At 42.1% G+C, this 17,479-nt stretch overlaps 1 protein-coding gene across 2 annotated transcripts in view; it reads left to right on the top strand.

Moving 5' to 3' along the window:
- The first annotated feature begins 2,870 nt into the window (after window positions 1-2,870).
- The window catches only part of NFIA (nuclear factor I A), a 715,521-nt gene continuing 700,912 nt past the window's right edge, over window positions 2,871-17,479 (top strand). Inside the window, exon 1 of one of the 2 annotated variants that reach the window (XM_077450586.1) lies at window positions 2,871-3,036. In XM_077450586.1, the coding sequence (XP_077306712.1) occupies window positions 2,941-3,036 (96 nt within the window). In that variant the 5' untranslated portion in view covers window positions 2,871-2,940. The remainder of the gene's footprint in view (window positions 3,037-17,479) is intronic. The other variant, XM_077450593.1, reaches the window with a different exon arrangement.

Genomic DNA, 17,479 nt, shown 5'->3' with positions numbered 1-17,479 from the left:
GGGGAGGTCAGGGTGTAAATTCTGAGAGGTACATGACATAACAGTCTATAACTGTTTTGGGTTTCCGTCTTAAATTTTGTAGTCATGGATGCAAAAAAAAAAGGGGGGGGGGGGAAATGTGTCTTGTTAACGAAGCATAAGTAATGTAAGACGATGAATGCTTTTCCCGACCGTCACACTAGCGTGTCCTGGTCCACCGTCCGCTCTGCTGCCCGCACTGGTGAAATTTAACACCTTCTTCGCCAGCTGGGGTGGGATAAATGCCTATATAAAACACACAAAGGTGTGCTAAAATATTCAAACAGGTTCAAAGACCATCCACATAAAACAGAGCTATGAGCACTACTGTAATGATAAAATCTTATGTCTGGAGGAGGGGCAGGACCAAAATTAGGTTACAAGATAACTGTAGTCTATGTGGGTATATGTATACTTACCAATCATTTTTATTTTTTTATTTTTCTTCTTCATCTTTCTTCCTCTGTTACATATCTCCTGAAATACATCACAAGAATAGATTCCTGCATTTCAGAATTGCCAATCCCCTTGAAATCCAGCCTGACCGCCCCAGCGCCTGTTTTATTTTTTTTTGATTTATGTATATTATATATTATTTTTATATTTTTGATTTATATATATATATATATATATATATATATATATATATATATATATATATATATATATATATATATATATTATATTTATATTTTGAATTTTTTTATGTGTATGTGAAATCACACATACAAATGTATATATATATATATACGTGTGTGTGTTTATATCTGTTCGAGACCCAGAGTTCAGGACACAGTCAGTCCAATTTTTATGTATATTATATAAATCTATATACATATATATATCTATATCTATATATATATATATATATATATATATATATATCTATATATATATATATTATATAGATATATAGCTAGATAGATAGATAGATAGATAGATAGATAGATAGATAGATAGATAGATAGATAGATAGATAGATAGATATTTATATATTTATTTATTGCTCAAGACCCAGAGTTCAGGACACAGTCAGTCCAATTTATAGGCCATATATATATATATATATATATATATATATATATATACATATATATATACATATATACATATATATATATATATATATATATATATATATATATATATATATACATATATATATATATATATATATATATATATATATATAATTGATTGCATTTTATATATTTAGAAAGATGTACTGAGCTTCATTGAAATATTGGAAATAAAAATACTGCTGTTTTTTTTTTATCCTCCTCCTCTGCAAGGCCCATGGGGGCCTCTAAACCAGTTTTGGATTTATATGGATTTCTTTATGGGTGAGCACCTGGGCAATTACTTCAAACATAGATAGAATATATATATATATATATATATATATATATATATATATATATATATATATATATATATATATATATATATATTCTATATATATAATTCTATATATATATATATATATATATATATATATATATATATATATGTGTATTTACCTGTTCAAGACCCAGAGTTTAGGACACAGTCAGTCCAATTAAGCCACTTTTTAAGCAGCCAGGGAATGAGTCATTTGTATGTTTTAGTATTTGAGTACATACTCTTTTTCATATAACAAATTCAATTTATACACTGAGCAGATGGTTTAAAAAAACCTGCCTTTGTAGCGAATGTGTACCTTTAAGTTAGGATTTAACACAAACCAAAATGCATGCATCAAGAATAGCTTATAGTGCCAAAAAAAATCATAAAACTAAATAAAATTTAGCTTTTTTTCAAATAAATATTTTTTAGATATTTTTGTTTTATATCTACGTAAAGTTATACATTTTCTACTGAGATAGATAACGATATAGTTCTGTATATACTATCATACATACATCTACATGTATAGCATAAATAATTGGTTAGATTAGACAGATAAAATTATTTTTCTACTGAAATAAATCATTCTTAAAATATTTAACAAATAAAAAAACAAAAAACAAATAGCATATGCATAAATTTTCTGCACAACATCATGTGATTTACATAAAGTTAAAAATACTGAATTAATCATAACCTCAAAATGTTGCAAAATTCATTACATGTTTTTTTTGGGTTTTTTCCACGGCCAAAGGTCCTAAAATTTAGACTTAATTATTGTTGATCATCAATATCACGTACGCCTTAAAATTTGATCGCCTATGATTTTATTTTTTAAATTAATTAATTTTTTTATTCCCCCCCCCACCCCTCCTAATTGCAGCTATAAAGCCGTGACTGTAAAAAGCAGATACAGCATCAGCTCTGAAAGTCGGGAGAGAAGAGAGAGAAAAAAAAAAAAAAATCCAAACATTGCATGATAGTCTGTAAGCAATTCCATCTGTCAAGCTGAAATCTTAGGCTAATAGCCTGTGGCGATCTCTCTCTCTCTCTCTCTCTCTTTCTCTCTTTTTTTTTTTTTTCTTTTACGTCCACTACCTGACTTTTTTTTTTTTTTTTTTTATTTCTTGTCCTATTAAATCTTCTCTTTCTACTTTGTTAAAAAAAAAAAAATCGAAAAAAAAAAAGGAAGAGGGAACCTTTACGGAATAAATTTCTAAATTCATGAGAGAGCTGAAGTCCTAATTTTAGCCGTCTCACTTTGATGTGGATCAGTGGGCTCTTATTTAAAAAAAAAAAAAACACGGACAAAAAAAAAGGGGGGGGGGGGAGGCAGAAGACATCGCTCTTAGCTGATGACTTTTTCATCTCAGCTTCACCTTGCCACTGGGTCTGTGAGAGATTGGTTCATTGTCAAGGAGTTTTTTTTTTTTTACCCATGATTCCATATGGTATGGACCCGGCTACATGTTGCCCAACATGCCAGTGCAAATGTTTTCTCAATTAGGTGTCTTATCTCCTGTGAGTTAGCATCAGATGAGGCTTGCTGACAGCATAATGGCGGGGAAAACTTCTGATGGCTCCATCAAATGGCAACTCTGCTATGACATCTCAGCCAGAACTTGGTGGATGGTAAGTTGGCAGACGAACTGCATTTTTTTTTCTCTCTCTCTCTCTCTCTCTCTCCCTCTCTCTTTTTCTTTTTTTTTTTTTTCCCTCCCTCTTTGACAAAATGTCCCAGACCTCACATTTATCAAATTAACATTTTGATTTTTTTTTTCTCGCTCTTCAATGAGTCCGCCTCGCGTTTGCCCCTCTTGGTTTCCTCCGTGCCACTTAATAACAAGGGGGCTATTGATGCCTGCCAGCGGATGCACCGTCCTGCTGCTACAAAAGAGAAAAAAAAGAAAAAAGAATGAGTGATAGTCTTAAGATCCGTCTTGTTGGGAGCTCAATTAAAAAAAAAAAAAAAAAAAGTTTTGTCTTTGCATTAAAAAAAAATTAAAAAAAAATTTGAACGGGTTTTGGAACAGGTTAAAGTTTTGGAGAGGCGGATGTAAAGCAGCCTAGGTGTTGCTGGGAAAATCTTCTTGTGTTCTAGCTAATTAAGTCTCAGGAGCAAGCCTGCTTTCATCCCGAGTTCTCTTGAACAATTTTCTCATTTTGCCACCCCCACCCCACTTCTTTTCCTAGTTTTGTTTACATTTGAGCAGGTTACGGCGCTATAATACTCCGGATCTTCGTGTTAAAGATCTCTCGTAATCTGGCTCCCTCTCTCACTCTCGGCGGGGTTTTTGGCTTAATTAAAAAAAAAAATGAAAAATTTTTTCCCGGGGACCGAATTATCTCGCGCACCATGGTCAGCCCAGGCCGGGGTCACCTTTGACATCTCCAGTCCATAAGCCGTCGGGGGGGGGGTGAAAATAGAGAGGGAGAGCCGCGTTGACAATTGGCTATTGTTGGGGACCAGATACGCATCTTGTTTTTTAGAAGGGGTGGGGGGGTGTGGAGAAGAGAGAGAGCCGTCAGATCGTTGATGTGCCCTGCTAGTCATTAAGAGTGTTGTCCGTTAGGGATTAATTCATTAGCGCAGCAGTTTTCGGAGTGGGTCGTAATTATTATTCTTCGGTGCGAGCGTGAATTCTTCGAGGGAGAGAGAAAGTTTTTTTTTTTTTTTTTTTGTGGCGAGAGGGACAATGGACGCATTATTCATTCTTAACTAGACCGTGAACTGCACTGCCTTTCACTCAAGATATCAGTTCAAACAGGCTGCTGAGTCGAGATTCCAAAACAAGACTTGGTCACTCTCATTGTACCCCATCCAACGACGGCTGCCGTTTTCTTTCCTTTCTTTTTTTTTTTTGTGTGTGTACCATTGACGCTGTCCTTCAAATATTTGGATTGCTAATGATGACGGGATAGGCGTGAATTTTTCAATGTTTAAGTGTGGCACTTCCTTTTGTTGGGCACTTTTGCATCTTGTTCCTTCTGACTTTAAGATTGCCGTTGGATGCTCTCTTGGGTTTTTATTGAGTTGCCTATTCTCTGAAGTTTGATATATTATAGGTTTAACTAGGCTGCTTGCTGGTTTCATGCTGGGTAACAATTTAGAGACGTTTACCAACATTTTTTTCTTGCTACACCTGACACTTCCAATTCTTAAAAAAAAAAAAAAAAAAGAGAGAGAAAACAGATTCTTCCAATTTGTCATGCTCTTTGGCTTCGGCTGTCATGTCCGTTTCATTAAATTCTGATTGCCTTTCAACGGCTTCCTGTATTGGAATGTTAAGTGGAAATGGTCATTCAAAGTAGTGGACGGTATCACGTTATCTGTCAATTCTTTTTTTTCTTTTTTTTTTTTGGGCTAAAGGAATTGCCACCTTAATGATGCTTGTGGTTTGACCGATTGTACAGATCTTTGAAGGCTTAAAGAGAATCTGTCACATGCAAGACCAGATCACGCCTGTCGTGGAGCGGACGTTGGCAGCGCGATAATTGTCTTACCTGTTCTGAAACGTGTGCTGCTATTTGCTGAGTGATTTGTTGTGGAAAGTTGGCTGCCTCCAACTGAGCTACAGAGAAGCTCCAAGCTTTTTTGCGTTAGAATTATTCAAAATGGCTGCACCCTATAGTGGATTTTTAATTAATACTAATACTTAATAAATATTAAGAGAATTGCTTTATGTTTTGCAAGTGACAGATTCTTAACTATAGAGAATGATAGAGCTCTTTAGTGATGTACTTTACTGTTAAAAAAAATGCATATGCTTTAAGTATAATAAATGTTTCTGCAAAAATATCTATCTATCTATCTATCTATCTATCTATCTATCTATCTATCTATCTATCTATCTATCTATCTATCTCTTATGTATTCCTACATAAAGTGTAATGCATAAAATGTATATTTTGTTGACTTTTGTACTTACCGTTGTCCATTCTATACATTCCCATTCACCGAAAGTTTCCATTGACTGTATACAATGTAAAAAGTTGGTGCTTGTCGTATGTTTGTACTCACACATTCGTCCAGTCCTGCTATTGTCCTAGCAGGGCGGCATGTGGTCGAGTATAATTTTAGATCCGTCTCTTTTTTTTTCTAATACTGTATGCATGAGATGATAGTTGTTTGATTTCCCATTGCAATAAAATGATGTCATTGTTTATAGTGAAGAAAAGGAGGTATCATAGTCCGATTCTCTTTTGTTGTAACATGAGTTGAGGATAACGAAGAACTCAATGGACAGACTTGTTAAAAGTGTAGTTGCAATGTTAAACTTTGATGTATGGCTTAGCGTTCCTGTAACTTGCAATGTGTAGGCCAGAGGTGAGCGAGCTGTACTTTATTACAGGTTTTTTTTTTTTTTTTTGGAGGGGGCCTACTGATTGTTATACATGCTATGGATAGTATGTTTGGGGGTCCTAGAACAATGAAAAACCTCACAAGTTTTATTCAGGCATTGCAAAGAGTATTGGTGATGTGCAAAGCTGACTATGTTAAATAAACACCTAGCTACCAGCTTTTCTGAGTTTTGCAGATATGTCCCTGAGAATGTCCTTGGCTTTCCAAAAATAAAATAAAAATTCTGTATTTTTTACTTTTTAAGTTTTGTCCTTACCATCTTTTCATTTCCATTGATCAACGTTTCTTTAGAACCAATTATAGAAGTTGAAAAAAGTAAAACACCAATTCATGACCAGTCATGATACACCGGTAAATAAAGAGTTCTTTAGTCCTTTGAGACGCCATCACTCGTCACAACAAAATATTTGCAGACAATCCCGAGCTAGTAGTAGTTGGTCATCTCCAATAGGACTAGTTTCGTAATGTTGAAGATGGTTCACAGCTTCTCCAAGCCACTTCTTCGGTCCAGTTAAAGGTGATGAACTACAACTAGCTATGTCGTTGGATTCCCAAGCTAGTAATAATTGGTCACATTCAATAGGACTTGTTTCATAATGTTGAAGACGTTCTGTTGCTTCTCCAAGCCCCTTCCTCAGTTACAGTTGAAGGTGACTTACCATGAATAGCTATGCCGTTGGAAGCCCAAACTAGTAGTAATTGGTCACATTCAATGAGACTTGTTTTGTAATGTTGAAGAAGTTCCGTAGATTCTTCAAGGCACTTTTTCTGTTCCAGTTGAAGGTGATCTACTACAACTAGCTATACCATGGCCTGGACTGCACACATTGTTGTAAATGTTTTGTAGCTTCTCCAAGCCACTTCTTCAGTCTAGTTGAAGGTGATGAACTATGACTAGCTATTCTGTCTGAATCCCAAGCTTGTAGTAGTTGGTCACTTTCAATAGAACTTGTTTTATAATGTTGTAGACGTTTCGTAGATTCTGCAAGGCACTTCTTCAGTTCCAGTTGAAGGTGACTTATTAGAACTAGCTATACCATGACCTAAATGTCACACATTGTTGAAAATGTTTCGTAGCTTCTCCAATCCACTTCTTCAGTCCAATTGAAGGTGGTTAACAATGACTAGCTATACCAGGACCTGAACTTCTCTTATGGGAGGGTCATTTTTATAAAAGGTCAAGAAAGGCCTTGCCCGAAGTGCTCAAAATAGTCAAAAGGAGTCACATTCAATAGGACTTGTTTTATAATGTTGAAGATGTTCTATAGTTTCTTCAAACCACTTCTTCAGTTCCAGTTGAAGTTGGCTAACTATGACTAGCTATACTATGACCTGGATGTCACTCATTGGAGGGTCATCTTTATGAAAGGTCTTGCCCAAAAAAATCTAAGTAGGTCAAAAAAGTGCTCAGAATAGTCAAAAGGAGTCATATTCAACACTTGTTTTATAATGTTAAAGATGCTCCGCAGTTTCTTCAAACCACTTCTTCCATTCCAGTTGAATCTGGCTAACTATGACTAGCTATACAATGGCCTGGACATCACTCAAAAATCAAAGTAGTTAAAATAAAGTGCTCAGAATAGTCAGAAGGAGCCACATTCAATAGGACTTGTTTCTTAATGTTGAAGACTTTCCGTAGTTTCTCCAAGCCACTTCTTCAGTTCCAGTTGAAGGCGACTAATTATGACTAGCTATACCATGACCTGGACGTCACTCATTGGAGGGTCAGCTTTATAAAAGGTCAAGAAAGGTCTTGCCCTTAAGACAAAGTAGCTCAAAAAAGTACTCTGAAAAATGTCAAAAGGAGTTATCAGGAGCTCAGGAGTTAATCTATCTCAAGTGACTTCGTAGGACAGTGATGAATGGTCCCAGCCCAGTGAGTGACAAGGCAAATGGGGGGGGACAACGAAAAATGACACTTATTGGTAAAGAAAGAGTTTCATTTTCCATTTTGACCGTCTATTTCAGTCTTTCCATCATATGTAAAAAATCAAAAAAAAATCAGAGGCAAAACAGTTATAGAGATAATTAAAAACAGTATGGTAAACAGAACTATTTTTAGCTGCTGTCATTTAACCATTTATGTTACTTGCCCCGGTCCCGGGGGGCTGCTGTCATTTAACCCTTTGTGATACTTCCCCCGGTCCTGGGGCTCCTCGTATGACTTGCCACTTGTACATTTATTAACCATTGACAGCTTGTGATTGAAAAAAAAAATGGGAAATATGACCTCTCATTGAGATGCTTCTTGTAATGTAAAACATGGCTAAAGAGTAGTAGACTGAGAAGCCTGTTCATCGTGTTCTTGTACAGAAATTGGTATAAAAGATCCCTTCCTAAGTACCTATGACTTGCTTTACCAAGAAAATTATATGTCTGCAAATTACAGATGGTGCTGCCAGATAATAATGAGACGACGCTTCCGGAAACAGCTACGTAGGGCCATGAATCTCAGAGAAGGTTGAGTAATGAAAAGCAAAGGAGAAGGATACAATGAAATTGTGGATTTTTTTTTTCTTGATGTTTTCAGGCCAGGTGTATTAGATACCGAAAACTGACCGAATTCCATTATTTTTGACAAACTGTTTGGTTACTCAGAATTAAAGGAAAAAAAATCGAATAAACTAAAATGGTAAAGGGGTCAGGGGCGGGCTGACCATTGGGCCACTCGGGCACTGCCCGAGGGCCCCGAGCCACTAGGGGGCCCCATCAGGGTTGCCAGCCTCAGTAAAACCAGGGACAGTATGTAAAAATCTGTGTTTTTTTTACATCTGTCTCTGAAATGTCCCTTACCGTCATCCTTTTGGTCTAAAAATGCAGAGATTATAGCTGCCCCACCTCTCCAATACCTTCTCAACCAATAGAAACATGTCTGTGTATACATGTATGTGTATACTGTGTGATTGTATACTGTGTGTGTGTACTGCGTGGCCCCATAATCTCGGATTGCCTGGGGGGCCCCATAATCTCCTATTGCCCGGGGGCCCCATGAGTTGTCAGTCCACCCCTGAAAGGGGTCCATCTGGTCCTTTGTCAGTCCTGAATTCCAACACTCCCAAAACCAGGAACCCAAAGTTTTTCTCCTCCTTTAGGGAGACGAATACATTGGGAATTCCCAGTTTCAATGGCCGACACTCGCCTTGCTGTCCCCCGCGATAGCGCCATTTCCGCAATCAGGGAGCAGTATACCTCCTTATTGGGTATAGATTTGAAATGTTCAGCCAAAACGTTTCCTTCACTTATGCCCCGTACACACGATCGGAAATTCCTTCAGAAAAAACTTGGATGGTTTTACCGACGGAATTACGCTCAAGCTTGCCTGTCACACAAAAGTTCCTCTGAACTTTCGACCGCCAAGAACGCGGTGATGTACAACACCACGACGAGCCGAGAAAATGAACTTCAGTGCTTTCGAGCCTGCGTTGAATTGTTTCCGAGCGTTTGTGATTTTGTGCGCGTCGGAATTGCCTACACGCCAACGGATTTTCGCTTAGGAACTTTTTCCGACCGAAAAATTTAGAGCACGCTCTCAATCTTTTGCTGGCCGAAAAATCCGCCAGCAAAAGTCCGATGGAGCGTACACATGATCTCATTTTCCAACCAAAAGCTCTCACTGGACTTTTGCTGGCGGAATTTCCGATCGTGTGTACGCGGCATAAGGCTACAGTTAGAAGTGCAGCTCAATTGCCACAACTTCTAAAAAAAAAGCGTGATTCTTCACACATACATGATATTAGTTTATCTCAACCGAAGAAATTAATAATCACTTACTAAACCTCAACCTAGTCACTTATACCTAACCTCCTAATTAGCTAACCTCTTCACTTAACCCTTAAAGTGGTATTTAACCCCTTTGCGCCGACTCCCACTGGCCCTTTAAGGAGGGGTTTGGCATTCCGGGAGGCGGGGATTGTGAGCATTGGCCGCTGTGATTGGCTGTCACGGTGATCACATGATCGGAAAACTCATAGTTACATAGTTAGTTTGAAAAAAAGACAAGTCCATCCAGTTCAACCAATAAAAGAGAAAAAATAAGCAATCGGGAGTTTTACATGAGCGGATGGTCACTGTGCCGGGAGCGCGCAGGGCTCGCTCTCTCAGCACAGCTCTATTGGCGTTAACGCACACAAATATGCAAAGGCGCTAATGCTCGGGTCACGTGTATTTACGTGCGCTCAGTGCCTAGGAGTTAAAGAGGAGCTTTAGGCAGCTACAAAAATAAACACTCACTCAACTGTTCAAAGATCCAGCGCCATCCTCAGCCGGTCCGGTTTTTCACCAGTCTTCAGATTCCCGGCATCTTACAGTGATATTAAAGGCAATATATTTTTTTTAAAAGATAGTAAACATGTTATACTTACCTGCTCTGTGCAGTGCTTTGGCACAGAGCAAACCGGATCCTCCTCTACTCAAGTCCCCCCATTGGCGTTCCAGGCCCCTCCCTCCTGCCGAGTGCCCACAGAGCAAGCAGCTTGCATTGGGGGCACCTGAGCAGGAGCGCTCCTGAGCCGCCAGTGCTGGGACAAGATCATCTAGAGCCCAGGGGGAACATGCCAATCTGCGCCTCCCGAGAAGATATGAGCATTATGTGTCAGCAAAATACTCACCACAAAAACCTAAGCATAAATTCACTCTCCTCCCAGTAAAAATCCACTCCCTCCCTGAAATCCCCATCTTAGCACAAATTCAAGTTCACAGTAGGGGGGCAGATCAGTTCCCAGTGGGGGCAGATCTGTTCACAATGGGGGGCAGATCAGTTCACTGTAGGGGGGGATCAGTTCACAATGGGGGCAGATCAGTTCACAGTGGAGGGGGGGGGCAGATCAGTTCACAATGGGGGGCAGATCAGTTCACAGTAGGGGGCAGATCAGTTCACAGTGGGTGGGTAGATCAGTTCACAGTGGGGAGGCAGATCAGTTCACAGTGGGGGGGGGCAGATCAGTTCACAGTGGGGGGGCAGATCAGTTCACAGTGGGGGGGCAGATCAGATTGCAGTGGGGGGAAGATCAGTTCACAGTGGGGGGGGCAGATCAGTTCACAGCAGGGGGAAGATCAGTTTGCAGTGGGGGGCAGATCAGTTTACAGTGGGGGGCAGATCAGTTTGCAGTTGGGGGCAGATCAGTTCACCATGGGGGGGGCAGATCAGTTCACAGTGGGAGGTAGATCAGTACACAGTGGGGGGCAGATCAGTTTGCAGTTGGGGGGCAGATCAGTTCACAGTGGGGGGACAGATCAGTGTACAGTGGGGGGACAGATCAGTTCACAGTAGGGGGCAGATTGATTCACTATGGGGGGGGTAGATAAGTTCACTTTGGTGGGGGCAGATCAGTTCACAGCGGGGGGGGCAGATCAGTTCACAGTTGGGGGGCAGATCAGTTCACAGTGGGGGGGGCAGATTGATTCACCATGGGGGGGCAGATCAGTTCACAGTGGGGGGGGCAGATCAGTTCACAGTGGGGAGGCAGATCAGTTTACAGTGGGGGGGTAGAGCAGTTCACAGTGGGGAGGGCAGATTGATTCATTGTGGGGGGGACAGATCAGTTCACAGTGGGGGGGTAGATCAGTTCACAGTGGGGGGCAGATTGATTCACTATGGGGGGGCAGATCAGTTCACAGTGGGGGGGGGTCGGTTTGTGAGAAGCAGTGTGCGGTGAGATCAGAGTAAGCCATTTCAGTCCACAACTGTATAAGACTGATGGGAATTCCGGATGTCGGATTGAACAAAATCTGCTTTACTTTACAGACCAAATTCTAATATAAAGAATGGCTGCAGAAAAAAATAGGACAGCATTCTGAGGATAAACATATGAGCTGCAGATTCGATTTGAAAAGAAAAGAGAAATGATCACCAGACCGGCTGTGTTGCTCTTTGATATAAAATAGATCAGTCTGTATGAATCCATCCTGACATCTCATCATATACAGAAAAACATCTTAGAGAAAATCTTCACTCCACAGTGATTGGCTAAACTGCGATAGATGATGCGATTTTCACTTGTGTTCTGCCGGCGGGGAGCCTTCCAGAAAATATCGATCACTGCTGGTGGCTATAGCCACCGGTAGTAAATAAAAATCTGACAGGATCGACTTCAGTGCAACCAGCCTGCCCATAGATGGATCGAATCTCGGCCGGTCTCTGCTGTCAAAAACAGCTCTCGTCCTCCAGCTCCGGATCATGTGACCACTGTGACAGCCAATCACAGTGGTCACATGGTTGTCGATCCTTCCCACCCCCTGGGCCTTCACAATCTTTTTATAGGGACTTTAGGGCAGGTGATAAGGGGTTAAAAAGAGGAGCCGAGTGCCGAGACCCCACCTGAATGGCTTTTCTTGTGAATTTTGATGATGAATTGCACCACAATGCTCGCAGCTACAGAGGTCAGTGAAGGCTCCTTTGAAAGCTTTTTAGGAATATGTAAATCTTTGAATGTCCATAGCCTGGCTATAGTACATGTTTTGTTTGTGGTTCTCTCATTGGTCAACGCTGACCAATAAGAAAGGTTACACCTGTTTCTCCATTTACCCTTCTTTGCCTTGCTTCCGACAGCCAAAGTCAGTTCCATGGCGGAATTGACACCAGATTTGGCTTTATGTGAACCCAGTAAAAATGGATTCTATTGCTGCTTACTAATCCTTCGATGTGGCTGCTGCATTTGTTTTCTTTTCTTTAGGACTTTTATCTTCTATTTTTACCTGCTGATGCTGCCAGTAAGACCCCTCCAGTCGTGGGGTGACACCGCTCACTCACATACGCACTGACCATACTTATATAGTCCATTGTTAAGGTGTGCATATAGTCCAACCCCTTTCTGGGTGGGTGCTCCCGAATCACACCCTCTTCTTATAGGTTGGTCCCACTCAGACCCACTCTCTAAAATATGCTGAGAGTGCCCATCATATCTACTTTATGGGTTGGTCCCACCAAGACCCAACTCCAAATATGTGGGGACCGCAGAGCCGGTACAAGGGAGGGAGGGTGGAAGGGTCGGATGCCCTGGGCGGTACAATTTAATGGGGGTGGTGCACTGAAGTGCACCTCTAAAACAGCCGTCACTAGTATGCTGGGACCGCGGGTTTCCCCCAGCAACCAGTGATGCTGCGTGCGGTGCGCCCGCCCCCTGCTCCTCACCGAGTAGGGGCGTGACGTCACGTGCGTGCCCCGCACCTCGCCCCTCCTGCTACTCACGGTTCCTGGGTCCTGGCTCTCCATATCTCGCAGCTTACGCCACTTTGGTATTTCAGTTGTGCCCTCCTGCATTCAAGGTATGCGGACCACATGTCAACCAGTGATCACTAATGGGCATATTTTTTATTGTGCACACTGCTGGGCATATTTTGTTAAAGGTCACGCTGATGGGTACCTTTTTTTATGTTAAGGGGTACTTTGATGGGCAAATTTTATTTTAAGGGGTACGCTGATGGGTATATTTTTAATGTGTACACTGATGGGCATATTTTCTTAAGGGGCACACTGATGGACGCATTTTGGTGTGCCCGTCAGAGTGCCCCTTAAAATAAAATGTGCCCATCAGCATGCACATTAAAAATATACCCATCAGCGTGCCCCTTAAAATAAAATGTGCCCATCAGCGTGCACATTAAAAATATACCCATCAGCATGCCCATCAGCGTGCACATTAAAAATATACCCATCAGCGTGCCCCTTAAAATAAAATGTGCCCATCAGAGTGCCGCTTAACATAAAAGGTACCCATCAGCATGACCCTTATTTTATGTTAAGCGGTACGCTGATGGTAATATTTTTAATGTGCACACTGATGGGCATATTTTCTTAAGGGGGAACACTAATGGACACATTTTGGTGTGCCCATCATCAGAGTGCCCCTTAACATAAAATGTGCCCATCAGCGTGCACATTAAAAATATACCCATCAGCATGCCCCTTAAAATAAAATGTGCCCATCAGTATGCCCCTTAACATAAAAGGTGCCCATCAGCGTGACCCTTATTTTATGTTAAGGGGCACTCTGATGGGCATATTTTATTTTAGGAGCAACACTGATGGGCACATTTTATATTAGGCGCACTCTGATGGGCAGATTTTTTTTTACATTAAGGGGCATGTTTTGTTGTGCCCATCAGAGTGCCCCTTAATATAAAATGTGCCCATCAGGGTGCCCCTTAACATACAATTTGCCCATCAAAGTGTCCCTTAATATAATAATAATAATAACTATATTCTTGTTTTGAAATTACATTGATTCTTTCTTAAAAATGGGGGGGGGGGGGGGGGGCACAGTTTGCCATCTTCGCCCTGGGCACCAAATGGCCTTGTCCCAGCACCCTTTCAGCCATGAACTTGGCAACTAATGCTTCGGTGGGACAAAATATAGGACTGTTCCGGAAAACCCGGGACAGCTGGCATGTATATCCTAGACTTTTCTGCGTTTCTCACAGGTAGGGCAGCCCATTGGAATGGCTGGGTTGACCTACACGCAACGCATGGCAAATGCATAAGAACACACACACGCTGGGTCGCACTGTATTGGCTGCCTCTGGCCCCGCCTCCTTCATTCATTGGATTTCAGTTCTTTCAATCATGGCGGCTTAAAATCATATGTGGGTGACACCTAGGGCAGTCTGCATGCACATGCAGTCTACCTTCACACCTCCCAACATTTTGAGATGGGAATGAGGGACACCTACTAGGAAACATATGTAGGAATAGGACACGCCCCCTGCCACACCCTCTTAAAGGAGAAATAATTAAAAAAAAGGTTAAGTAAATCCACAAGGGCTTTTTTTTTACCGCTACTCTTCCCTTATATTGGCTTATAAAATTTACAGATGCAGCAATTTAGAAATCAGATGAAAGGTTTAGCACTGGGAAACACTTTTTGAAAGATAAAAGGTACATTTTATATACAACTATATAGATCTGACCAACATGAGAACAAATGAGGAGGAAAGAGGGACAGAGGGACATTGCTCCAAATCAGGGACAGTTGGGAGCCATGCACCTTGGAATGTCCTCTCCTCCAGACTGACATCCACTCTTCAAATCATCAAGACTCCAGAGAGGAGTACAGAGGAAGGGTGCTGTGATATTTGTATCCCCCCCCCCCCTCCCCCCGGGTGATGGGATGTTTTCAGGAAGCTATGTACAGCACTCTGCCAGCCTCTCCCACCAGCCATGACCTGCCTGCAATGTATAGGACAGGGGTCTCCAAACCTTTGAAATAAAGTGCCGGTTTACTGTTCTTCAGACTTTCAGGGGGCCGGACTTTGGTCAGTGGGAGTAAAAAAATGACATAGCCCCTCTGGTCAGTAGAATGAGGAATAGTGCCCCATAATGGGTATTAGTGATAGGAATAATGCCTTATCATTGGTGTCAGTGGGAGGAATAGTGCCCCATCATTGGTGTCAGTGGGAGGAATAGTGCCCCATCATTGGTGTCAGTGGGAGGAATAGTGCCCTATCATTGGTATTAGTGGGAAGAATGTGCCCCATCATTGATGTGAGTTGAAGGAATAGCACCCCATCATTGGTGTCAGTGGGAAGAATAGTGCCCCATCATTGGTATTAGTGGGAAGAATGTGCCCCATCGTTGATGTTAGTTGAAGGAATAGCACCCCATCATTGGTGTCAGTGGGAGGAATAGTGCCCCATTATTGGTATTAGTGGGAAGAATGTGCCCCATCGTTGATGTTAGTTGAAGGAATAGTGCCCCATCATTGGTGTCAGTGGGAGGAATAGTGCCCCATCATTGGTATTAGTGGGAAGAATGTGCCTCATCGTTGATGTTAGTTGAAGGAATAGTGCCCCATCATTGGTATCAGTGGGAGGAATAGTGCCCCATCATTGGTGTCAGTGAGAGGAATAGTGCCCCATCATTGGTGTCAGTGGGAGGAATAGTGCCCCATCATTGGTGTCAGTGGGAGGAATAGTGCCCCATCATTGGTATCAGTGGGAGGAATAGTGCCCCATCATTGGTATCAGTGGGAGGAATAGTGCCCCATCATTGGTGTCAGTGGGAAGAATAGTCCCCAATCATTGGTGTCAGTGTAAGGAATAGTGTTCCATCATTGGTGTCAGTGAGAGGAATACTGCCCCATCATTGATGTTAGTTGACGGAATAGTGCCCCATCATTGGTGTCAGTGGGAGGAATAGTGCCCCATCATTGGTGTCAGTGGGAGGAACAATGGCCCATCATTGGTGTCAGTGGGAGGACTAGTACCCCATTGTCTACATCAGTGGGAGGAATAGCGCTTCATATATGTGGGAGAAATTCCCAAGGGCCGGATAAAGGCACGCAAAGGGCCTCAGTTTGGAGGCCACTGGTATAGAGAAGCGCAGAGACCCAGTGCCGTGAATCCATTAGCGTGTTGATGAAGTGGGAAGGAAGGAAGACCCAAATCCACGGAGATTCGATTCTGGGGGGGACGTCCATCATTCGGCTTCCATACACTTTGAAGCCTCCGTCAGAGGTCTCTGATTGGCGAATGACGCGTTAGAAGCGCGCGCCGCGTCGCCCTCTCCATCGCATTGTTATCAGCGTAACTTTTTGTGCAGAACAGAATATCTTCCCAAAGGCCCCATCGTGTAAATCAATCGGGGGGGCGGCCTGGTCTCCGGTCTGCTATTAAATTCTGCGATAACCGCAGCTGTGTTATTCTTTCTTGCGTTCCCTTATCTGGATCATATTAAAACATTTTTTTTTTCCCCTCTTCCCCTCCGCCGCAGAACAATGATGAGAATCGGCGCTGTCACTGGCCGGTGGCTGCCGATATTTATTTACGTAAACCGGGCAGAAGGAGGTGAACGCGGCTTTCATTTGGCGTGCGTTTGATGTCTCCTGTTATTACATATATTAAGCGTTGGCTTCCCCGAGCCCCTGACGGCTTTCGTTTTCCGCTCCCGCTAAGCGGCATGGCACGGGGTGAATTAAAGCGCACGGGGTGGGGGGGGGGAGGGGGGGGTTGTTTCACAAACATCTGGGTGGGGGGTTGGGTTGGAGTTTGGAACATCTTCAGGATAAAAGAGCACCTGTCATGAAAGAAGCAGGCTGCTTGGAAAATGCAAGCTGCCTGGCTTTTTCTGGCTTCGGTATTTTTTTTGCATTACTGACGCGGACAGCGAAACTGCAGATCCGCATACTATCAGCAAGAAATAAAGCCATTGGATTAGCATGACAGCCAGGCAACTTGCATTTTCAGGTGAAGATCGGTCAGCAACTCAGGAAGTACTGGAGTGGCTGGCCTAACCTGACAGCCAGGACACAGGCATTTTTTAGACAGAGATAAGCTGGTGACTCAGTAAGTACTGAAGCTGCTGGATTATCAGACAGCCAGGCCACTTGTATTTTCATATGATGAACGAATAGCGACTCTGGGAGTACTGGAGCTGCTGGATAATCAAGACAGCCAGGCCACTTGTATTTTCATATGATGAAAAAATAGCGACTCTGGGAGTACAGGAGCTGCTGGATTATCAAGACAGCCAGGCCACTTGTATTTTCATATGATGATCGAATAGCGACTCTGGGAGTACTGGAGCTGCTGGATTATCCAGACAGGCAGGAAATTGCATTTTTGATGGAGATTAGTATGTGAATCGGAAAGTATTGGACCTGCTGGGTTAGCTTGACAGCCAGGGCACAAGCATTTTTAGATGGAGATCAGTCAGTGACTTAGGAAGTGCTGGAGCTGCTGAATTAGCTTGACAGCCAGGACAGTAGCATCTTTAGATGG

This window comes from Lithobates pipiens, unplaced genomic scaffold, assembly GCF_037356315.1.
Source record: "Lithobates pipiens isolate NorthernLeopardFrog02 unplaced genomic scaffold, aLitPip1_a1.2 Scaffold_23, whole genome shotgun sequence".
Lineage (NCBI taxonomy): Eukaryota > Metazoa > Chordata > Amphibia > Anura > Ranidae > Lithobates > Lithobates pipiens.
Note: the sequence above shows the minus strand (reverse complement) of the source record. Positions and strands in the feature narration are given on the sequence as shown.